This window comes from Varroa destructor, unplaced genomic scaffold (assembly GCF_002443255.2).
Source record: "Varroa destructor unplaced genomic scaffold, Vdes_3.0 BEIS01000001.1, whole genome shotgun sequence".
NCBI classification, from domain to species: Eukaryota; Metazoa; Arthropoda; class Arachnida; order Mesostigmata; family Varroidae; genus Varroa; species Varroa destructor.
Window position 1 is genome coordinate 8,780,784 of NW_019211454.1, and position 24,653 is coordinate 8,805,436.

Here is a 24,653-nt window from a genome sequence, read left to right on the forward strand (position 1 = left end):
ATATAGAATACACCTTTGAAATAAACACTCTCCGTACGCTTCTCGACTTTTTCACGGTGCCTGACACCGTACACACACGGTGTTGAACGGTGGTATTGAGAACGCGGACGGCCTCGAGGAAACCGAGATCGAACGTTTTGCTTCGAACGCTATCGTTGATCTGTACGATTGTGAATAATTATTACGGTTTTAATGGGATCCCAATGCATTCCAAATGCGCTGCGTGTCCGCTTTGTGCCAGTTCTTGTTACCTCTCGGACCTTTCCAGGCTGTGCGACGAGCGAAGTAGGACTCTGCGCGGCCTTTTTCTATTATTAGAATAGTTATTTGCATAAATATAGTTATGCGTGAACGATGAGGCTCGAGTGATTTGACCATTCCGCTCACAGTTTAGACGTTTGGCTGCAGGATCGAGGGGCAGGTATGGTTTTGTTCTTGATTGTTGAGTTTCATCATTATTACCATCTCCAATGGTTTTGTAATAGATTGAAAAGAAAATTATAACCAATGGACCACAATCGAATCCGGGGACGTTGCGCAATTACGGGCTTTTAATGATCGATAGGGTATTTTCGCGCAACCCCAAAAAAGGAAATCGTCTGAAATTGAGCATGAAAAGAAATTACACTGCAACTGTTTTAGAAAATTTATAGAGCATGGGGTCATGGCAGGGGCTGCTCCCAGTTCACCTGAACAATAGGCGAAAAATTAAATCGGACGAGGATTAATCAAGCCAAATCATTGAAAATTAAATGCCAAACTTGGTTTTTCTCATCTTTGTCGTCTCGATACGGTGTTTTTCCATTATCGATAATAATAATGCCGCCTCTATAATATGAAGATAACGCATATGTCTGTAATTGTGCACTCTGCTGTTTAGACAAGGTTCAGCAAAAACTGGGAGTATCGCTTAGGTCGAAATTTTCAGCCTCGCGAAGTGATGAAAAATCGAATTTACGACGCTGTAGGTAATCGAAGATCACTGCAGGGATACGCAGAGAACATTTGTCAAAGTGTAGCATTTTTCGTTATTTCTGCCGATTTGATTTATCCACGATGCTGAGACTGACTTATTGGCACACTGATGGATAGAGAGTCTCTATCTCTAATAGCGAGCTCAGTTGCTTGTCTTTTACCGGATGTTACTGACGAGAACGCAGGCAATATGGAGCGAGCACTAGAATGTAGAAGGTTTGCCTAATCTGCTTCCGGTATTGTTTTAATTAAGGTTGAAATTAAAGGCGGCAAGGTGGTAAGGCTACAACCTGGGGTGGGTCATCCAGGAACTGTGAGCCTTTGCACCCGCGATTTCACGTTACTGCCAGCTGTAATCGGCGACGAAGAGCAATCGACGAATCTAGGTGAAGCATGGGGGTAATTACACGCTTCAAGGAAACAGGACATATATTGTGGACGTCGGCTATTATTAAAAAGAAGTTGCTAGATAGACGCCGAGAAGGACTACGTCTGAGCTGTGAGTTTGGACGAATTTCTTCTTCTTCTTATGTAAATATTGGACGAAATAAGGGTTAGCGCTGAAGACAGCATATTTGATGATTAAGGTAGAAAAACATATGTGCAGACGCTGACTCCAACTATGATTGCCATGATGATGACGATGCTTAACGGTAATTATTACATCCGAAGCTCGTCTATCGATGAAGTTGATTGTCAATTTGTTACGGTTAGTTCCGGCTAAGCTATAAGCGAAATGCTCATTTGTAACCGACCTATATTGTGCAAGCACGTCAGGCTGACGGTAGATCAAGATCGCTTTGATAAAGCTGAACGGTGGTACATCATTTTCGACTATCTTTGATTGGCAAAAAGACTGACTAGACACGTGCACAGACACGCATGCCTCTCCCACGGACATGTTCTCTTATTCACTTCTAAATGTAAATTGCTTACGCAGCGAAGTCTAAACGTGAACGAACGAATGAATGACTGAAAAGCATTGAACACGGATTTATCTCGCTCTTTTTGTAATGAAATTGAATCTGCTAGAGCGTCTTGAAGATTTGTAGGCGCTCACACGATATGCGAGTGTAGATTCGAGTGTGATATTAGATAGAAGTACATACTAACATGTGGCTCCGTTGAAGCTTATTACCCGCTAGCGGTTTCAAGGATAGAGAGCTATTTGTCTGTTTCCTGCTACCTCGAAGTACTGTTCCAACGAAGCTTTGTCTATCTCTGTGCTGCCGTTGTCGTCAGTTCGTGATTGCATTCATTACTACGGAGTGACCTTCGGTAAGAAACCAGTTTTGTTGCGGCTCGTAGCCTCGCTCGAGAGAATGAACGACATAGACGAGATCATGGGGGAGAGCGTTTAGCGGTTGTGAATACTAATTAATAATAAGTAAATAATAATTGTATTAAATGAACGAATGCGCTTGTCAATTGAGTTCGTCACCTGTTTTTTTTTTCCAATAATAACTGGTTATGAATGGGCAGAGTACTCGCAAATACAATGAAACACACTAATTAATACATACAAATAAAAGAGCTCCCCGTGTTTACCCACCGGGCATTTAGATAGAACTGCTTTATTGTTGAAAGTTTATTGCGCATTTTTATAAGAAATAAAGAAAATGCTTTTCTGACAAAGTATCACACTGCTTTTTTTTACTTGAACCAAATAGATTCGACATATCTATCTCTGCAGGTCTGGATTGAAAAAACAAGCTTCCCTTTCAGGCTAGCTTTTTTTTTTTTAATATCTTTTTTGCCATAGATGACTTGATTCAACAAAACCATATTAACTCGTACTTTGAGGCCTACGTTAGACGGTAACCGTTTATTGAGCTCGTTCATTCGGGCCCCGTGTGTCCGTCACCGTAACGTGAACAGTTCCATTTCACTATATATATTGAAATGTTTTTGTACGTCCCTTCACTACCTAGCTAAGGTCTGAATAGTCTTCAACTGTCTATCGTACTCTAGGACATGATCTTCAGTATGTTTCGAATGGACAATGTACTATCTATTCAAGCATCGCATCGAAAATTTAATGGATAGACTCCAACCCTAACTTAAAAGGGATCATCATTAGATTATGCTATGCATGTGACCGTATGCCGAAAATGCTTTTTCTAGTGAGGTCGTAATTCAAATAAATATCTACCTACTGATTATCTTCATTTGAAGAAAGCATGCGTTTCGAGCTGACTCAATCCGTCTCTCGATACGAACCTCCTTATCGGCCACGATAAGCATCGAATAACCTCGAGCTAGGAAAACGAGCAGCTGTTCGTTGTATGCGCTGACACCCATTTGCTGGAAAGTTCTGAGCACGAAAACGTAAGTAAAAATTATTCTTTCTTAGATAAGCCTCAATCAATTTTCCCTTGGATAGGATGAAACAACTGCTATTTCCGAATTAAACTTTTTACCTCATAACTATCTACCGTATACGTTTTTAACTAAGTGATCTTCTTTTGTTCTTTTCGATAAAGATGACAATTATTTTTGAACAAGGATCAGAACTAAGCCTATTTCATTTACGTTTTAAGGGAAAATCACGGCAGAATTTAATTATCTAGACACCAACAACCGTTTCAAGACAAAACACCAGCTTTTTACTTGGCGCCTTTTATTAATAATAGTAGTTTAATAATAAATAACAAAATTGTGATATCGTTTGCCCTTTAATCTCATAGCATTTTGCTGTTCATAAAGATATTTTTCAATTTTCTTATGTTCCATAATATGTTATCATAGTTGTGAGCAGCGTCAGCTGTAACCCGCAGAGGCAGCACTTACCTGGTTCACACACAATCTGCGATCGATTTTTGTTTATTATTTTTTTTTTATTTAGTATCTGTATCGATTACTGTATTATTTGTTTGATGTCATATTCCGTTCTGATCTTGTTCATGCATTTTTTAATGAGGATCATTATAATTATCGATGTCTTATCTTTATCGCCTTATGGTGTTTCGTTGTTTCCATATAATCTCTAGTGGCGCTCCGGTAAGTACTTATCTTGATCTCATAAGCGGTGTTGCTGTTAAGCATTATTAGTATTTTGTTGTTTCTTTCATTGTTGTTGTCGTCGTCGTCGTCGTCGTCGTTGTTGTTGATGATGATGTAGTTGTTGTTGTTGGTCTTTTAGTATCGCGATACGTGCACGCAACACACGTTCATGCATTCGTTTTTCTTTCGTTCTCTATTTATGGACGTAATTATTGTTGATTGATAGACTCTCATTAAACGTACCCGTTTGGCAATGAAAATAGACAAACCGCAATGGTTGGAGATTGGTCGATGGAAAAGAAAAAGGGTTCGACCGGAGGAGGATGCTGATTCTCAACAGGGTCACTATAATTACATCAATACATACGGGTTGTTTCGATAGGTCGCTACGAGTACGACGCTATGAGTAGGGGATTTGTACTTATATATAGATTTTTTCGGTCGATTCTGTTGCATGTTTCGTGCGGCTGTCGTCTGCTAGTTTGACATAAACAATATCGTTGTCGTTGTCAGGGGAGGACAAACCTTCGGGCGATTGTAGCTCCGACGTTTCGCTTCGTGGCCGATCACACACACTTGTCTCAGTTCGACTGACTACATTTCCATTGCCTCCTTCATTTTCATCAGATTATTTTTCTGTTTATTTTTGAGTTTCCGTTATGTTCTTGCCAGTCGATGCACAGCGGTATCAAGTGATCAATCGTAGGGGATATTTCGGTTAATTGAGCTATAGATTCTAACCATCTGTCTAGACCTAGTTGACCTTTTATTACCCTCTGGTGTCCCACCAACACCGTTTGACTATTGCCTCCGGATTATTTCGGCCATGTCCCCAACTCGAAAACTATAGAGGCTTCATAACTCTCATTTTTTTTGGTCATGGCATATATATGATTATCTCCTTGCTGGGAACTGAATTGTGAATGTTGTCTTGTATAGGCTCTTACTTCTACTGGGTTCTTTCTTTCAGTATTTTGTAAATTTCTGGGGTTGGAATGGCGGTGGTTTCGAGCCACTGATCGTTTTGTTTTGCTTTGATGAATTGTTCTTAGGGGATGGAATTGATCGTTTGTCTTTGCGAAAGGTATTAGGCGTAATAGTGGATGTCCACCATCAATGTAGTAGTCAGGGGCTCGAACCCCACGCCACCCCGGGCAAGGCAGCGTCTAGCGCGGGTGCCTGGCCACTCCATGACGATCGAACGTTCGTCCTAACGATGGAGATCCTCCGCACCCTCAAACTGATTTACTGTTCTATCTCATACAACGATCAATGGAAATCAGACGCCAGCATTTTGTCCTGATAAATCTTGACCAAAGAAGTTGCCTTCGGGTCGTTGATTGTTCTCAACGAAATGTTGCGTTTCAGGATGCCGAAAAGATTTGACTGGAGTAACTGATACCAGGCGCTAGGAGCAGCCTTATGATGGGGCGGCGTCGTTCGTTGTACGTAGTCTTTCTTCAGCTCTTCAGTGTTCTTCAGTCTAATAAGTGAACTACGTTCAATGCACGACGTCACCCCGGGCCTGGTCGGCGACGCTGCTGTTGACTGCGCTGTGACATGACGGAACCGTGTGTGGATGGTAAATAGTAGCACTTAAACCTGTTGGGTGGTGCTTTCCTCGGTGATGAACACCTGCCGGCTACCGCCGGGCACCTGGATCAGACGTAGGGGGCGGTGAATTGCGTGAGTTATTACATAGCTAAACAATTACGTAAATAAATAAAACTCAATAATACGCATGTCTTAGCGAAGTATGCAAATAAATCATGCTAAATTAGTGACCATAAGAATAAGAATAAAAATATTTTCGCTCGAACAACGAACGAGTCTTTTTACCTTAGGTCTGTACAACATATATATATATACCGGTCAAGTGATTTTTTCAGACTGTCAAAACGCTTTTGCTCCATACAGCAAAATGGGTCATACAATCATAAAGGGTAACGTCACTTACAGTGGAGGTGGTGACCCAGCTCCTGTGTTTAGCCCTGATGAGAGACAGGTTTCCTTCAGCAGAATCGGCCCGATCCTCAGCGGCCTCCAGCTCGCGTTGGAAGCGACGCACGCGGGACAGATTTTGCTGACTGAGGCCTTCCTGTGAATGGAAAGAGTAATACCAAAAATGTAATGAAATACATTGAGTAATTAATTATTCAGTCATCAATGGGTGACGCGCAGAATCTCGTTTACAGACTGGCTAGCATACAAAATGCCCTGCACGTACCTGCTCGTTCAACTGCCTCTTGTAGACCTTAACCTTCTCGTTGAGCTTCTCAATGGTATCGTTGAGCATCGTGATGGTTTTGTGGTCCTCCTCGGTCTGTAGCAGCAGTTCCTTGGCACGGTGGTCCTTCTTGCGAAGCACCTTCTGAGTCTCACTGTGGCGTTTCTTCTCCTCATCAAACTCCAGTTCGATGTCCCGGATTCTTGCCTCGAGTTTGCCAATGACACGCTTGCCACCAGCCAGTGCATTAGCCTCAACCTCTTCAATGCGTACTTGCAAGGTGCGGACCTCAATCTCGAGCGACTTCTTAATCGACTCGCACTTGATATATTTTTCCTGTTCCTCAACGAGCAGATCTTTGGTGCTCTTCAACTCAACGAGCGTCCTCTGCAAGCGTTCATCGACAACGCGGAGCTCCTTATGCAGTTCATCATAGTCGGCCTGGAGAGCGGTGAGTTCTCCCTCGATCTTACTCTTGGCCGAGGCAATATTGACATTGATGGTGGTTAGCTCATTAATGCGGCTCATTGATTCCTCAAGAGACTGCTCGGCGACGCGCTTGCCACGAAGGGCGGACTCAAGAGCCACACGCTGCTCATCAAGTTCAGCCTGTAAGCCCTGGCACCTCCTCTGCGACACACCAAGCTGGTCGAGGGTCTGCTGCAGCTGACGGGCTACCTCGTCGTAGTGGGCTTGGAGCTCTTGAATTTGCATAGCTTGCTTTTTGATGACACGCTGCAGATCCAGGTTCTGTTTGTTGGCAGCATCAAGCGACATCTCCAGCTCGGTGATTTGGGCCTGCATTTTCTTCTTGATGCGAGCAACCTCAGTCTTGAGCTTAGCCTCGGCGTCGGCCAGACGCATGTTCAAGCTCTCGACCTCGAGCTGGTATTGCTTGCGCAGAGCCTCCAGTTCCTCCTCTTTCTGAGCCAGCCGTTTCTCATACTCGTGACGCACCTGCTGGAGCTCCGATTGGAGCACCTGGCAACGGTTTTCGGCCGATTTGCGCAGGCTCTCGCTCTCTTTGTAGGCAGCGCTGAGCTCGTCTCGTTCGTTCTCAAGGCGCTTGATCTCGATCTCGAGCTCATGACAACGGCGAATAGCGTCGGCTAACGAGCTCTTGGCATCCTGAAGGTCGTCGCTAAGCTTTTTGTTCTCGCGGGCCAGGGCGTCTTTCTGCTCTTGGAGCTTCTCATAATCGTGCTGCAACTTGGTCAGCTCGGCGGCTTTTTGCCGGGCATCCCTTTGGGCCTGTTCCATGAGCATGGTAACCTCTTCAAGTTTGGCCTTCAGGTCGTTATTGAGCTTTTCTAGTTGGGAAACGCGTTTTTCAAGTGCCTGGGCATGAGCGGTGGCCTTTTCAAGGTCCATGATGAGCACCTCAACCTCCGACTGGAGGCGAGATTTGTGCTTCTCGAGGGACGAGCATCTGTTGAGCAAGGCTTCGAGCTGCTCTTCGTACTCGGCGATCTTCTGAGCCATCTTGCGACGAAGATCTTCGACCTCATCAATGTGGGCCTGGCATTCGGCTTCGTACTTGCTTTTGTACGTGGCAGCATCGGCATTAGCCTTCGACAGTTGTCTTTCAATTTCCAGGCGGGCCTCAGCCTCCTCATCAAGCTGCACTTTCAGAGATTCGATTTCCACTTCCAAGGTGTGGACGTGGCTCTCCAAGGTGGAACGCCTCTGTAATCACAACATTAGTTCATTATATCGACAATCAATAAAGTTACGATTTTTAATATAGCTGTGAAAGATTTGCTTAAGAATATCTAACAAGAAGAAGCATATAGTATTGCTCTGGAGAAACTATTGGTGTATTTTTAAAGGCGACGTTGATACCGTCTGGCCATTGACATCGATTAAACCTACTATTTGTCACTGATAACAAAAGCAACTTTAAATTTTTTTCCGAAACAAAGTTACACTTCAGTTGACGTAAAAGATGAAGCATACTCTTTCCTCATCCTCTAGTCTCCTACGGGTATCCTCCAGCTGAGTTGCAAGTTGACTTTTCAGATGGTTGACATTGTCAAGAGACACTTTTAACTCGTGAATCTCCTTCAAATATTCGGCGTTCTCAGCGCTGAGACGAGACCTGCCGGACGAATGTGAACGAGGCAGAGCAAAAATGACAGAGTTAGCTAGCGTTTTTTTTTTTTAATTTTACGCAGAAGGCTTTTGATACAAGCAATTTGGCGGAGCTAGGCGAGCTGTCATACTCGCCTCTGGGCAGTGACCTCAGTGATGGTCCTATTCAGCTCTTCAATACGGATGTTCAACTCATAAATGGTAGTCTCGAGTTTTTCCACGGTTTTCATAGCGGTCATTTTCTCCTTCTGGGTATTCTCCACCTGAGCTAGAAGTTCGTATACTTCAGCCTGAAATTTCTGCTTCTCCTTATCGGACCTGTAAAGAATTTTGGAATTTTATTAGATCTTCACACGTGGTTGGAAAGATGCCTATGGACCAGCTAGTGCTTTAAGTTTTGAAAATACATATATTATCATTTATAGCATCTTTTGGACTAAAAGGGACACGGGTACGAACTTAGCCTTAGCTCGGGCGACGGCGTCGAGCTGCTCCTGGAACTCAGCAATTGCTTCCTGGTGCTTCTTCCGTAGATGGTGGGCAGTCTCCTCGCTTTCCAGGTGGACATCTTCCAGCAGCTTCCTATACAATTCAAAAACGGTGTTGAACTAATTAAAATCTAATTGTATTATCTATATCCAATAGCAACACAAGTATGTTCGCTGCTATTTAGAACCTTTAATTCAAGCTCTTTCGATCTAAATGAATGATCATTTGATTGACGAGAATCGCTTCTGCGATAGCTTCACATCTGCGCTTTACTGACTAAATTCTTCCAATTTTTTCACTTCCAAATGAAACCGTTTTTTGTTTGACCTACGTGTCTAAACCCCGTATGTGGCTTATAGTAATTTTCGTGTAGTTCGTTCTTTCTGCTCTCCTACAAGGTTGATGAACAAAACACGGTGACTGATTTTATAGGCCGGATCTAGCCTGGCTGTTTGGAATGTAGGAAATAAATACCCGCAATCCTGCCTCGTTCTTTAGCCTCAGCCTCAAGTGACAGACCTCGATCATCGCTTGCCCTAAACGACGAGCATAGCAAGGGCTATTTATAGAGAGCCCCCCTCAGTGCTACCTACCCACTAACTGCCGACTTCGCTTTCCAGCTTTGCCTACGACTGCCCATCTTGACCATCGTTGGCTATTGTTTTATAATGCAGTGCTTACGCGGATGCACCAACTCAGCCCCTGTTTTCGAAGAAAGCTGCGCTGAACTAAGATTTTATGACGCGTAAGCAAAGCGTCAGGAGGATGACCTTTAGAAAAGATCTAGAAAAAGAATGTAGAATTACTGCACTAGGTATCTGTAGAGGCTAATTTTAAAAGTTCTGTGAAATTCTGTTAATAAATAAGAGGTTCGTTGGTAGGTGCTCTCTAACGCACTGTGCTCGGTAGGTGCTGATGCACCTTTCCTTGGATTATAGATTCGAAAAAGATGCCCTTGTTTACTGCTATTATTAACGAACCTGAGCTTTGAGAGCTCAGTGTCTCGCTTCCTGTTCATTTCAACCTGGCATTCGGCTCCACCTTCGGCCTCTTCCAGACGATCGGAGAGAGCGATCAGCTGACACTGTAGATCAGACCTTTCACGTTCGATCCTCTGCCTGAGCTCTCTCTCGCTGTCCAGGTCTTCTTGGAGCAGGCGGAGCTTATCCTGAAAGCAAAAATGAAATAAAATATAACCAGACACAAATGCAAACACAGAAACGGTTTTGTCAACTGTTGTACGCGATTTGAATTCTGTTCGACTGTCAACTGGCTTATATAGGGCTTTACCATCTGTTTACACAAGAAGATGGTCGCCAGGGGCTCCATGAGTGGGCCATCATCGTTAACGGGGTCGGGGCGGGAAGGTGGGTTAAAAAGAAAAAACAACACTACACTCGATAGAACACTTGTATTCGTCCGACGGAGCTGAATTTGTATCCTGTACAAGAGATTGCACACTGCACTACGCGACGTAACAAAACGTGTAATCCTTGGGTTTCAGAGGATGCTGGCGATGTTGAGGTACAATCGAAGTAGTATCCATCGTGTTGATGTTCGCAAGAACGGTCAGTTCTTCCAGCATTTTGTTCAGTGGCAAGTTTCGATCAGATATTTAACTTGAAACTGTGCATCGTAGTTATCAACTATTTGGTAGTAAGTCAAACATTGTTCTAAGAGCGAAAATGTATTTGGTATGGTGAACTTTAAATTTTGATAAACCTGGCTAACGGGCTGGTGGTCTCTGATATCCGATGCTTTCTGTTAAACGATTTTCCGATTCGGTTGAACGATTCTTACCTCGAGCCTGGTGAGGGCACCGAGGTCGGTTCCATACTCGATGGAGATATCACCGGTGGTGCCGGAAGTGCTCTTGTAAACGTATTTGCTGGTTCTCGATACCGAGGACATGGTTGATCCTCCGAGTCGTTCGGGTCAAGAGATCACACTCACACAATCAACAACGACCCGCGATAGTGCCAGACACGAAGTACTCGAAACTCCCGGAGCTACTGAGCCTGTCTTTAGCTCAACTCGGGTATTAAGTTAGAAGCGGTGGCCTTTTTGGGTATCGGGCCGGGCGGGTCCAGAGAGGGTATGTGACTGAGTGAAAGAAGGAATACGCTTCTCAGGATGCCTACGAGCACCCCGGTGAGCTCGTCGACTCACGCGCGAGTCCCAGTACTGTGTTTCAACCGGGGTGGTGCGACCATTGCGGGAGACTCCAGTAGTAGCCGGGCCCCATCGGTTGACCTACCTGCGGCGCCGACAGCAGTGGTGATGGCAATAGCGGCCGTAAAGAGCAGTGAGTACTCTGGGAATGTTGATCTGTGAGTGTTCCGGCCCTTGGAGAATTCCAAGGGCCACTATCGTTTCGGTGTGTATGTATATGTGTGCTGTTGCTGAGCTCGAGCCCTTTCTGGGGTCTGAAAAGAAGCTAGAATAGAGCTAGCTGGTCTCGTTTGGTAACCCTGCAAAACCAGTGCCGGTATGGTCGCTTAGTTCGTGTGCCTTTCCTGTCCGTCGTCGCCCTTTTTCCTTGCACTTTGTATACACAGCTATAGCAACTGGGTCTGCGGTGGGTTTCAGTTGATAGTATAGAATGCTCTGCGTTGGGAAAAATCGACTTCAACGTCATACTAATGCTGGCCACAACCCAAGCATAGTAGTTCTAGGAGAGAGAGAAAAAGAAAAGGACGACGATAAAGAGCGCTGCTTGGGTAGACATACCGGTCCCGCAAGAAACGAAAGGGGCCAGAAGGAAAGTGGTTCTCGGTGTCTCGGTGTGGGCCCGCCGACGAATAGAGGGCGGTAAAGGGACGCACTGCCACCCGCCACCTAAGCCTTTCGCAGAGTTGGGCTCAAGTGATGATGAATTTTTCGTGCTGGCTAATAGCTGCTGCACTCGTTCGAGAAGGCTCTCCCTTTACAACAAAATATTGACGAAGAAGACTTACATTTTTTTTAATAGAAACTTTACAGCTGTCATTTAGCTAGACTTGTACAGGTTGCTTTACAATGTACACAAAGCTGCTCTGTTTACTCTAAATAAATGACATGAACTAACGAGGGAAGTATTCGTTTGAATGAAATTGACATTGGATTTCGCGGCGACACGGCTCTACGACCAGCTAAAGCGTTGAGCTGACAATAAAGTTACATCTTCAGATGGATACAGCGCTGCAGAATCTCCACTTAGACTCTAATGAGCGTTAGGTACTATCGGCAGGTCGTGAGCTCTGAGCTGCTTGCCAAGGCGGGGTGTTCATGGGTGTCAGTCGATAGCGAGCTTGAAAGCGGCCTGCAAGAATTGCCAGTTTCAATGGGTCTACATCGTTGTCCGACATGCTATGTGGAGGAATAAATCTCACGCAAACCCGTCACACGTACAGTCACGCAGAGAAAGCTATAGTCTTGCACACGTTTACATATAAGTAGCTAGGCAAAACGTAGACTCTGCGGGCTGCCACGTTCGAGACATAGCAAATGTCCTACGTAGATCAATAACTGATAAACGCTCATTTTCACGCGTAGAACAATCGTAATGAGATTGTGTCAAGGCATTAGCACGCGACTGAAGCCATTAGATATTTAGGGAGAGAAGGATATAATAGCAAATAAGGTAGCCATGGTGACATAGCGCAGGTCTGAACAAAATGCAATCGGAAAAAAAGCTACATAGCCATAGTGGACTATCCAGAACTTGAACGTAACGAAAAATACATTTATTTCTTTTCGCCGCTATTTGTCGAGGCTTACTAACCCTTAATGGCTAGGTATAGGTTTCAGTTTGCGGTTTGCTTGGCCATATGGGTATTTTCGTCATAATTATCGTCACTCAACCATTCGGGTCGCCAAGTGGGATTTGGAACAGGGTTCTGGGATTCTCCAGGAAACGAAAACGACGTGACAACGGCAAAGTGCATCTCCTATACGCCTCGTGTAATTCATGGACTAAAGAATAGTATTACATTATATAATTAACAATATGGCATGCTAAAACGCGAAAGAGTTGGGGATGACCATTTACGGATCAATGTACTCGTTCGCCTATTCACGGCTAATTAATCAATTTAGTCCTAATCTATTTTATATTTAATTTGGCATATGCATTTTATATTTTCGGCGTAGTGACTGAGACTTCTGCTCAGTGTTTTTGATTAGGTTCGATATCGCTGGGGTGGAGTAACTTAGGCTTGAGTTGGACTGGTTTCTTTTAGGAAATGGATAGAGTTAGGTGCTTACATGCAAACTACTGGACGGAATAATATGCGTTTAATAGAAGATGAAAGAACTAAAAGCAAATTGATAGTATTATTATTTTGCCTGTCAACTGACTGAAGACAGAACATATCTAGTAGCTCTACGCAGCACCATGTTTACCATGTTGTGGCTAACTATGTAAGCCGCGTAATAAACAGGTAATAGGCAGACTTTGAAGACGATTTGTTCATAATAGCGGGTATTCTAAAATCAGTTTGCGGTGTTGCACCCATCCATATGTCTACCTCTAAGCAGTTATATATGTATATTATATATATCTCTAAGCGGTTATATCTAAGGCGGAATACAAGCGTTTCATCGCAAGCACCTCCCATCGCTCAGACCGTGATGCCATTAGAACTAGAGGATATGTAAAGGAACTCGTCATAGCATGATTATTTTTGGGGGGGGAAAAACGTGCTGGGTCCAGCTTGTATACACCCTACACTGCCTATCTTCTAGCTAATAAAGTCTAGAATGTGTAAGAGACTTCTATGTTCTAGCTACTGCCGGAACTTAAATGCCCCTAGTGACGATGCTGTCGATGAAAAATTGAATGGTGACACTGAGTATAGCACAATTAGATAATACGGAGCTATTCAGCAGGCTGAGAATTTCCGGTAACTGCTAAACGATAAAAAAAAACGTCGAACAGCTATATTTTGGTTTATGTTAAATGTGCATTTTTCTGTATGTATTGTTGTACACATGAAATCAATCGTTGTAAAGGTCCCTCAACGACAGCGTATTTATGATTGATTTGCGTTGCCGTATCCGGCGTCGTTAGAGATTGCTTGTGTAAAATGATCAAAAGTAGGAAACGATGCTTCACCTATCGCCAATTTTAACTGATGTAATTCTGTAGAATATAGGCTGAAGCCACGGCATCATCCTGTTTTTTCCGATACATACTGTGAGCGAAGGGTATTGTCGGGGGGATCGTGTATTGTCGGTGAGTAACCGCACCGTATGCTATCCATTGCTACTATACACATTTATGAGGCTTTTCGAAAAAAAGAAAAAGTAGCGTTGACCCTTTCCTTTTCGGACAACATCTTGTGCTAACATATGTATCCATTGTCAGTAGGAGCATTAGTTTATTTTCCAATTTATGCCCCTATGTCCTGTTAATAACAACGGTGTGTCGAAAGCAAGTTTTTTTTTCTGGTAATATTTAAGTAAACTACCACTAGACTACACCAAACTCAATTGCATATATCCTGGAATCAGGTTCACTTTTTATTTTTCCAAAGTTAGTGTTTTCAGCATTATCTTATAGCATGTCTGGTTATAACAAGTCCCGTTATGAACCCAAAGGGAATGCATTGTTCCTGCCCTGTTTATTCCGAGAATTCCGGTGATTCCAGTGATTCGTTCTTCGGTTTGAGATTCCGAGCTGGTTGCCTGCTCTATGATCCTCAACCTAGAAATGTACGTTGTTAAAATTGTTCAGCCATTAATGAGCTATTGTCATGTTTCGGCCCGTTGATGTACTCGCATATGCACAATCATATCATATCAGTCTACGTGTTCCTTCAATACTAAAACGATTTGCATTTAAAGGCAGAGCGCTTAGCTACGACGTCTTTCTCTTGTTTGGGTCTAGCTGCCTTAAGAGCTGGAGGCGCCTCTGCAATAGACGGTTCGGCGTCAGCTAGACCACCTTTTTAGCGGCGTCAACCGAGTGAATCATCGGCGATGTAAGCAAACAAAGGCGACTGAAGTTACCTCATCGGACGCGCGTACATAGGATGACTACTACATACCAAAGTTGTATATAGCATATGACTGCATCGATCTGTTCTTTGCTTAGACCCGTTAGACGAGGTCTTGAAAAACCCAAGTGGTTTTATCTGTTATTACAAATATTATTAAACGACTGAGGACTGTCTTTTTAAGCCTATCAATTCCCATAAACTCATTGGCAATTGTTTACCATTAGATTTACATGAAATTCTCGGCTATGTAGGTGTGTGGTTCGTATGTTACAGAAGCACGCTTGCGCAAATCTTAACATAAATAACCCCAGCCGCTATTTTGAAAAATATGCCGCATCAATTTGTTGCCTGCGTTGGCCCTACGACGATGACATAACGTGAGGACAAAGTAAGCTTCAGTAGAGATACATAAAGTTTAGGTGTCTTTTAGCTATTCTAGGTTAAACCTTAAAAATGGTTTTTATATAAGATTTGAAGTATATATAAGCATCGCATGGACGATGCACTTTTATTTTCCGCTCTGAAACACCATAGTTGGCTATACGCCAAGAAAAACTTTCAAAAGGTATATGGCGATGTTGACATAAATCATGGTGGGAAAAAGAAGGCTCTTTTTTTAGGACAAAGCTTCTCTAATGAACATTTTCGTTTGACTACATTTGTATTGATTTTTCTATTATCCTATGCGAAAAGCTGTTGACCAAGCTTAACACAATGGATGATTTCCTTTATGTTTTTTCTTTTTTTCTTTTTTTTATTTATCAAATCGCACAAAAAAATGACAAGAAGTTTTACGGTCGTATGTATACCGAACTTCTCCTTCTTTCGCATTGTATAACAACGGTGCTGAAATATTGTGATCTTAATTAAATTTGCCAATGTACGCAAACGCGGCATTAAAATTTAAGCTTGACGTTCAAGTCCTCTTAGTAATAGTTATATGGTGGCTATCCTTATCCATCGTCATGCTACTACAGTATAGTAGCTCGTCTATATGTCAATGTAAACTATTCAACTGAAACTTTTTGTTCCTTTTTGAAAGGCTTCCTTTATTTGATCGGACATATTGTGGTGATATATATATGAATTCAGTCAAGAGCAATGTAGATGCACAGGTGATTTTCTTATATCCTGAACCACGGCACTCTACTTCATACCGATGGTTTCTCCTGGATCCGTTGTTATTTACCTGGCTCATTGAACAAGTCCCTCAAAATCGTTACCTGCCTCAGCCGAAAACGCCTCAGCTGTTTCAACTTCAGCTCGTATGGCCGAGGTGGTTTCCTATCAACTATTCGAATACTCATTTATTATCATAAAAATACCACGGTCACGAATCAAGTTTCCTAGTTTACGTATTTAACTACTATTACATTACTCTCTATTGGAGTATGTACCTGTCAAAAATCTAAATCTATTATAATGGTAATCGCGGCAGAACTTACCACTCCATCAGAGATTACCGCTCGGATAGAGATCAGAATCGTTGACTGAGCGAATGCTTGCCGGAGTCGTTACCAAAGCAGCGAAAGGGAAGATACTTCGCACTTCTGTTAGATGTAATGAATCAATTGTTTTGTATTGATTGAGTCCAATGCTAACGCGGCGGTAAATGATAACAATTTTTTAAGAGAAACATTCTAAATTAGTCATAGTTGTAGACTAACCACGCTACAAATTGCCAGACGTACCAAAACGCTCTTAATCGATGAGCTACTCAACGTACGAAAGAGATGATAGAACAAAAAAGTCTACCAAATCAATAGCGTTGTACGTATGGACACGTCGTCAACTTCTATCGACCCCAAAGGGCAAGTTCCTTGTGAAACGTTCGTACTACGTAACTAGCGCGCGTAGCAGTGTTGTTATCGGCTGTTTTTCTTCGTGTCGCATTGGTATCCTCCCCGATACCTCATTGTCCCTTGGTCACATGTTGCTTTGTGCTAAGCAGGAATGTCGTTAGTTTTGAAGTGTATTAAATTAAACTAACATCTTATATTATTCCAGCTAGGGTCGTACTGAGCGCGGCAAAAGGCAGCAAGCGACAAATCTAGCGTACGCTTGAAGATTTGCAACTGGTTAGAAGAGACTTTCTGATCAAAATGCCAGACGAGTCACTCGTTTTCTGTACAGATTTAGTGGCTGATCGGCAATTGTTAACCGCTGATGTCTCGTCTTTGCGCCCACCTTGTCTGAACCAGCGGCCTGACCCTATCAGGCTTTATGGAGGCATTAAGGATCAGGTGGAATCCGATGACGTTGGGCGACGTGTTTATATATATTTACTTGTAGGCGTTGTTATCTTAAATGTGGATCGGTACCACTATATTGCTTACAATATTCTGCTTTTGATGAACAGCAATTGTTTTCTATTACGATGCTGTTTCTATTGTTTTGCCTAAGAATGTCTCATCTCGATGGTTTGGACAAAACAGATATTAACGCATTATTCCTATTTGTATAGGACAAATATTTTGGCGCCTTTACCATGTTTGACTATGCAACGATATAGTAAAATCCGATTTGATATTAATGAAGTGCAACGTTTTTTTCATATCATAAGAAAAAATAGCGATGTGATGACTAATAATTTAATATTTTATAAGTCAAACTTAACTAGCGCATAACGGCCTTATTTGGCCTGCTTTTAGGTTTCTGCTATCCACGTTGTTAGAACTTTGTGATTCCCTCGTTCGCTGTTGTGTGTGGGTATAGTAACACAAACTAATAGGGCGACGCGCAATTGTTGTTACAGTAAGAAGTAGATTGGGCATTGCTACATCTCGAGCCTTTGACTGAGCTCACTGAATTGCATGGTATCGCATAATATTCTATCGGTAAGATTTTATTTATCCAATTGGCTTTCGTGTGTCCCTTGCCCGCTGGATAAATGACAAACGGCGCAAACTAGTAATTAAGTCCCATTTGTCTAACATTGAAAGTAAATATGCTACGTTTGTGATATATATATATATATATACGTAAACAAATGCACCGCGACGACCGTATCTTTTTAAGGTGCTTTTTTTTGTTTCTGTGACTCTAACAGGTGATAACATTTGTTGATCATTTCAGATCATCCATGAGCAGAGGTCACTGGTGTAGCAAGCACGACCCGGGGCGCATTCCTTTTAGCTGACTGTTTTGCTCGTACGATGTGATATATTTGCATAAGGGGCAATTCTCGTCAGTGAGTAATCAGACTAGACGACAGCAATGTCATCACAGCAATAGCTCGTCGTTAGAAAAGCTTTTTGATCTGAGCTCTTTTTCGACTAATAGAACGGGAGACGTCTTATTGGCGGAGATGTCTCTGCTAAATTCAAAGCAAAAAAACTTGTTCGTGTACAAGTTTACCTATAAAAACGAGGGTGTATGCGGATAGCAGAAAGAGCCAGGATAAATATAATGCTTCAAATGTAGATTTCTAATAATACAGTATGATGCGCATATAGCTTTGTTTCGTTAGGTACGTTATGGCTCTACTATAGCAAATAGTACCGGCAAACCCCCTTTTTGCGCAGATGAACTACAAAGGGGTAAATAACGCCTAAAAGTTTCGAATATATATATAGATATATAAACGTGATCCGATGAAAAGAACGTATCTATTACGGGAAAGAGAATTTTAAGGATTGACGGAAAATTTTACTGTTGCCGTTGTCTGTGACCGCTGAATGTAGGAATCCACATTGCAGCGATATATATTTCCTACCTGTCCTATAATTCGGCCATCCTAGCGTCCATTAAGGCTCGGCGCCCATGATAAAAAGAAGACTTCCGTCTACTTCATGGGCGACGCGGTGGCTCATAACATGGGTAGAAAAAAACGAGCTTCACAAAATTTGGCAAACGCAGAACGCACATTTCAATAGAACGCGGCGGCGCGATGGACTGTTACAGTAAAATAGGAACTATATTCTAGCAGCACTTTGATAAACCATGTGTTTTACATTAACTAATAGGTAATGTAAGTGTGATTTCATCATATTTGATTGCCACTGGAAACTCAAGTAGGCACACAACGTACCTCGGTGCGTAGCCTATCCGGCCTAACGTTATAGTTGCAACAGCGCCGAAAATCGCTTCCCATGCTACGAAGCAACCTATTTTTTCTGCTATCTTATTTTTATCAAAAAAAAAACATCGAAACTTGCACCAACAAAGACTAAAAACTGTCCGTCTCCCTTTCCTGTGAAGATATCAGTGTCACTATAAAAATTTACGAAAACAAGTTTAAAAAGATGCGATTGATAAGATAAAGTCTGCATAATGTATCTGGAACTCGTCAACATGCTGTTCATGTTCCTATGGCTATCCGGTGTACAGGTCGAACGAATAGCTTAACCGCATAAATCTGATAGCTCCTTTTCTTACATCAACGGAACGAAAGAAGATCCTGGCAGAATATGCTCGTTTTGTTCCTAGCAGACGCCACAAGAGGGGGCTGCGAGCCATCAAGAAGCGTATGCTCGAATGGCGGGGAATGAGTTAGGGTCGCAGCGTTCGAAAAAAGAGCACAGTTCTAAGGCCCGGTCTTTTTGTATGTGCTCAACAAACGTAAATAATCATCAGTTAATACGTATGAACAATTGTCAGTATCCTAAGTCAAAAGGAAACGTAACTCAGAACTGTCTGTCAATTACCTTACGAATCATTGGTTCCGTTCAATCAAACGGTCAGAGAAAGAAAACATTGTATCTAGAATTCGAGAGGCGTACCGACAAAAAGATGATGGAACGCATCGATTTGAAAACAATAGTAGCAAGTCAATAATGATTCAATGTGTCGTTTTAGCCTTAGGTTATGTAAATTCTGTCTGTATTATGACCCTAATAATGTTCATAGTGTGTTTAAATCTGAATTTTTGCAACAAGTATTAGACCCAACTGATACGGTAATTTTCTTACGGATCTACAATCTGCCTTTTGCACAAAGGGTCCTCATAAACTGTTACCACTCGTTCTTTTTGTCCTTACTACGTGAGTCAGTAGAGCTTAGTCGATTTAAAATTGTCACATTTTAATTGAATTTGCTTTTCCTTGGCTCTAATTATCAGCTCACGCATTTTTTAAGGGGAAAAAAAATGACGAGTTTATGGCTTGTCACACAAGCGAGAACCATTGCATATCGGTTTGACTGCGTGGCGTTCCGTAAATAAACGTTGAGGCTGTAGTCTACAACGTTTAAGGTCGTGCCAACATTGTAGGTGTCGCTGTTGTTTTAAGATGGCCGCGCTACCGCGTGTCTAACGCTAGATGAGAGCGATTAAACTATTTCAGGGCTTTGCTTCAAAGGTCGCCCACAGATTGCAAAATTGCTCACCACACGCTACATCCCATAAGATAAAAGAAAGTACTTTTTGCATTTCTTTGGTCAGGCTAGAAAGAACAAGAGAAAATGAGCTTTGTAGGAAAGACCCAGTCAAGGACAGTGTTGGAAAGGAAATCAACGCTGAAAAAATTTGACCGCTAGTAGTAAAGCAGAAGTAACTCAACGTCGACTTTTATAGGTGCGCTCACAACACTGGCGTACGCCAGTTCCAATTGTAGCCGAAGTGCTTGCTCAAGTTAGCTTTTATTAATACACTTATAATTAGTAGTTAAAAATCTTGCTCCCTATTTATTTAGTGAAATCCGCAACATTCTGAAAAAAACATTAATCGACTTGGCTTAATACGTTGATGGCAATGCTATAATCTGGATGTAATCTATACTGCGTTAATATATTTGATAAAGAAACCCTAAAGGGCTCAGTATATTGAAATATGTTTCGGGTAGACGTATTTCAGAAGACCCTCAGCCTTATTACTAATCGTGTAAGAAGAGCCAAGCAACATTAACGATGATTTCGTTGAGAAATGGTACTTTTCGTCCACAGGAAAACATGGCAGTGTTTCTTAGCTTGAAAGCTTATGGGAATCTTCACATAGACTCAACTGGTGAATATTAATCAAAATGAATCAAAAGACTATTCATAAGATTGCCATGCCAAACAAACCATGAAACACTGCACTGCCAGCTTGCAAGTCCGTCCTAAAATCCCTTGGCTCTCCAACTGTTTACAGAACCGACAACTTGAACTTAGCAACTATGTACGTTGCGAACATCAAATATATGAACCTAGTCTACAGCTATTCTATGTGGGTTAAGGTAACTTAACAGCAGATCAAATTCCAACCAAAGGGTAAAATTTGCATGCAAGAATGGATAACACAGAACAGGTTCTTAATCAACGAAGGAAAGTCATTTAAAAAATCGCCAGGCTTCCTTAGTTAGGGCGATGATTTTACCTGACCGTAAACTAGTGACCCAGAAGGAACCCAAGCTAAATATGACGCAGGCAACTCACACTATTTTGACTTCTACCTAACGACAAAGCGTGAAATTGCGTTGCCGTAACAAAGAGAAAAAGCCTACAACTTTATAAGTGAACTACAAACAGATTGTATTTCGTGGCATTTTGAAATTTTACATGATTGGTGCTCTAAAAGACAAAAAAATTATGATATCAATCAGAGTTAAAAAATAGAAAAAAGCCTACAGAAGACCACATAACGTTCATACGACTACTATGGACCAGACTGAACTATGGCTCTCGAACCTTTTTTGCCGGCCTTAATCTACCTTTCACGTTCATATAGCTATACCTGGTGGCAGTTGCTTTCACTTAAATAGTAATAATATTATTATTGCATTATTGTCAGCTTTTTTTTTAACATACTCAATCTTCTTTTCTCTAATACATGCTTTATTATCTATGCAGCGTTCATTGCTCGGGATGCCTGATCGATACCAACTGACGCTTCTTTTGGTCCCTTAAGATTAAGAAAATTACTTCGTCTGCCTCTGCTATTTATCTCCGAGACAGGACAGACCTTTCTAATAAAACGATGAGGCTCATCGTTTTAGAAGGTAAGCATTTCCTTTGCACGTGTGTCCGTTGTGGCCTCGCATCGACCTGCGTCTTCGTTTGCATGCAGCTTACGCGCCATCACAAGTGGTCTCAAGTAAGGGGATACTGATGTCCAGATCACTGCCAACAAGACTGTAGAGTAGAACGGGTAGCGTGCATCTTGCGTTGTCGCTGCAGCGTTGCCTATAGCAGTGTGTGTAATCACTATAGCTCTATAATCCGTTCAAGAAGATAATATCTTCGTGTAATGTACCCTGCAAGTATGTGCAGATAAGGTCTAACCAGAGTATATGGATCTCCGGAGAAGACCGATAATGCTCACGGGAAATAATTACTTGGTAAGCTTAGTGCCAACAAACCTTTTTGTTCAATATGCGTACCGAATAGCAGTTTAATAGCAGAGTCTGCTCTGAATTCGTCTCGGCCATAAGCCAGACAAATTGTATATAAGGGCTATTTTAGTTGACAAGCAATATCAACATATTTTTCGATATAATGAAGGATGGAGGTCTCCTGGAAAAGTTCATCACCTTAGAAGTCAACGTATAATACTTCCATCTCAGACGCACTGCTACTTATTAAAAATCGACGTTTTGTGTTCAGATTTAATACCGTATTACAACACCCTCGTGTTGTAACTAAAAAAAAACATTGGAAAAATACCAGCTGTAGCTCCTTTCTTTTTGGAGAGAGATCCTAACTTCGCCGAACGCAAAGTTTAGTTGACGAGAAAAGTTCGCGTGGCACGTAGAGATAATTTGTACTGCCGGCATTATTCCCATTTCAACGTTGCGTGCACGGAAAGAATTCGGTCGGTTGATTCGGAGCCCTGAAGTGTTCTCCATTAAAATCTGTCTAGGTCGTTCTCTGTGCCTTTAGAAACAAAATGCGTTCTCATCCAATAGCAAACAAACAATACAAGGCAAATACGCTAACGGTGAGCACAACGTTCGCGTAAGTCAGTATCGTCCAATGGCGTCAAGCTTCGGCTAACATGTCGACCAACATTTAACTAACATTCTTTTAAGTGAATGATTCCAAACGTTCCGTGAATAATATGTATGGAAGCGATTGCATTGAAACACGTTCTTAAATGAAGGCTAAAACAACGAGTGCTGCTGCGACGGATAGAAATCGTTTTTTTTTTTTGGGATGATTCTTGAGAAAATAAAGTTTATAGTGGCAAGAAAAGACAGGCGCGGGCTTGAGGGAAGTTCGTTAGAAAGAAAGGTGAAAAAGGCAACATTTTATACATATTATGTAGATTAAAAAATGTATCCGAGATATTTTGATTGAACATTTTTTTGTCTTACATTATCTTGCAGAAATATTGAATAGTTCCGACTATCACTTAGCATCTAAATCGCTAAAAAAAAATACATGTGGTAAATTAGTTTTTTGTTGAAGGAATTGTGGGCGAGCTACTTAATATTCATTATTTTAAACTAACGTCTCAAAAACAGCGATTTTAGTGAGAAACTTAAAAAACTGTTTATCTATTTAATCACATCTGCTCTATATATCGTTGGCAGGGCTTTTTTTTCAGCGATTTGTTTACTTGTCCAAAAACAAGTCAGATTTGAATTTGACTGAAAGGTATAACAAATAAGAGAAAAATGAACTTTCAATTAATCAGACATTATGTGGTCTAAAATAAGCTTTGGTGGAACTTCGATAAAAATAATATAATAATTGGCTTACAGCTATAAAAAAATAAGTTCATGATACAACCTTCAGTTGAGGAGCTCTATTCGGCCATTAAATCGCCGAGGCTAAAAGCAATGACTAGTGATCGAGCTCCGAATCCCTGTGAGTCGATTAAAAGTCGACGAGATCTTTTTCCTAAGCCCCGACCTTGACTATTTCAATTTTTATAAAGTCACTTTGTTGCGCTATGAGCAACGTACGTTCGCGTTTACTTCTCTGTTCCCCCAACAGATGCACTTCATTACAATCATTCTCATCGCAATTGTCACTGCCATCCCGTACACGAGACCCATCTCGACGAGACGCCGCCGCCGCCGCCGCCGCTGCTCTCGTCCTTAACAAAACGAGTGAAGATAGAGAATCAGTCATTGCCGGAAACACCTGCGCCAACTCTGACTCGCGTTAGTGTGCGCAGAGTTGACCTGACACAAAACCCATTTTCCAGAGGTGGCAATAAAGAGGCTGAAGAGATAGATACAAGATCTTCAAGCCGGGATAAATCGAAGATAATGAAGAAGCATGGCAGACGCGATGGACTGCATCGCCATACCGCCGCCATTGTCATCGCTACACACAGCGTAGTTCAAACCAAGCAGCTTCGATGTGGTAGCGGAACGCCATAACCGATCTCGTCTGTTTAAACTCGGCCGCGACCTTGTGCAAAGATTTGGCTGGCCCTTGTTCAATTCTTTACTTTGTTCTGCTGCTAACTTTGACGCCGACAACATTACGATACCATATTTCTGGCCAGTCGGCTTCCGCTGCGAAAGCCGTAGAGAACAACATCTGACTCGCAGTATGGTAAGAGACTAGAAAGGGATCTCGCCCACCGCCGCAAAAAATATGTCACGAGGCCGGCCAAAAAGGGTCGACGCTGAAACGATTAAGTTTCCAGCGGTATCGAGACGATTAAGTAGACGCTGGTAATAGTTGTGTAACGGGAATGAATAGATGTGGGCCTGACGACTCGCGCTTCGGGTAGTAGGATGAGTGTCACCTATTGTGAATACAAATGGTAGAGTATATCGGATAAGTGTTGAGTTTGGGCGATCGTAGCGGAAATAGCGAACTTGAAACCTTTTTGTAATACGGCGTCTTCAGAAAGTTGGACGATTGAGCAAAAAATTAACAGAATTCAAGGCTAAAAAATATGAAAAACAATTCAAAAACAGTTATCAATCAGATGTCGTCAGACTGAAGCAAAAGTCAAACTATTAACCAAAATTGTCTTTATTTTTTTCGTTCGAAAATGAATACCGTTATAT

The 24,653-nt window shown here is 42.1% G+C and overlaps 2 protein-coding genes and 1 long non-coding RNA gene across 5 annotated transcripts in view; 2 read left to right on the forward strand and 1 right to left on the reverse strand.

The window, feature by feature from the left end:
• Positions 1-2,613, forward strand: part of LOC111244247 (uncharacterized) — a 33,507-nt gene extending 30,894 nt beyond the window's left edge. For all 3 annotated transcript variants that reach the window (XR_002670817.2, XR_015322935.1, XR_015322936.1), the window contains one exon: positions 1,229-2,613. This is a non-coding gene — a long non-coding RNA (uncharacterized LOC111244247). The remainder of the gene's footprint in view (positions 1-1,228) is intronic.
• A 2,811-nt stretch (positions 2,614-5,424) lies between these two features.
• Positions 5,425-10,829, reverse strand: Prm (Paramyosin). The gene is made up of 8 exons (XM_022791104.2): positions 10,586-10,829; positions 9,766-9,953; positions 8,756-8,878; positions 8,432-8,614; positions 8,162-8,303; positions 6,206-7,891; positions 5,936-6,076; positions 5,425-5,634 (listed from the first exon to the last, which is right to left on the reverse strand). The coding sequence occupies exons 1-8, from the start codon at positions 10,694-10,696 to the stop codon at positions 5,575-5,577; spliced, it is 2,634 nt and encodes an 877-aa protein (XP_022646839.1). The 5' UTR covers positions 10,697-10,829; the 3' UTR covers positions 5,425-5,574.
• Positions 10,830-10,963: 134 nt separating this feature from the next.
• LOC147758214 (uncharacterized) lies at positions 10,964-24,587 on the forward strand. Its single transcript, XM_086982456.1, has 4 exons — positions 10,964-11,090; positions 17,842-17,956; positions 21,532-21,680; positions 23,620-24,587. The coding sequence occupies exons 3-4, from the start codon at positions 21,659-21,661 to the stop codon at positions 24,009-24,011; spliced, it is 414 nt and encodes a 137-aa protein (XP_086838582.1). The 5' UTR covers positions 10,964-11,090; positions 17,842-17,956; positions 21,532-21,658; the 3' UTR covers positions 24,012-24,587.
• The last annotated feature ends 66 nt before the right edge of the window (positions 24,588-24,653 follow it).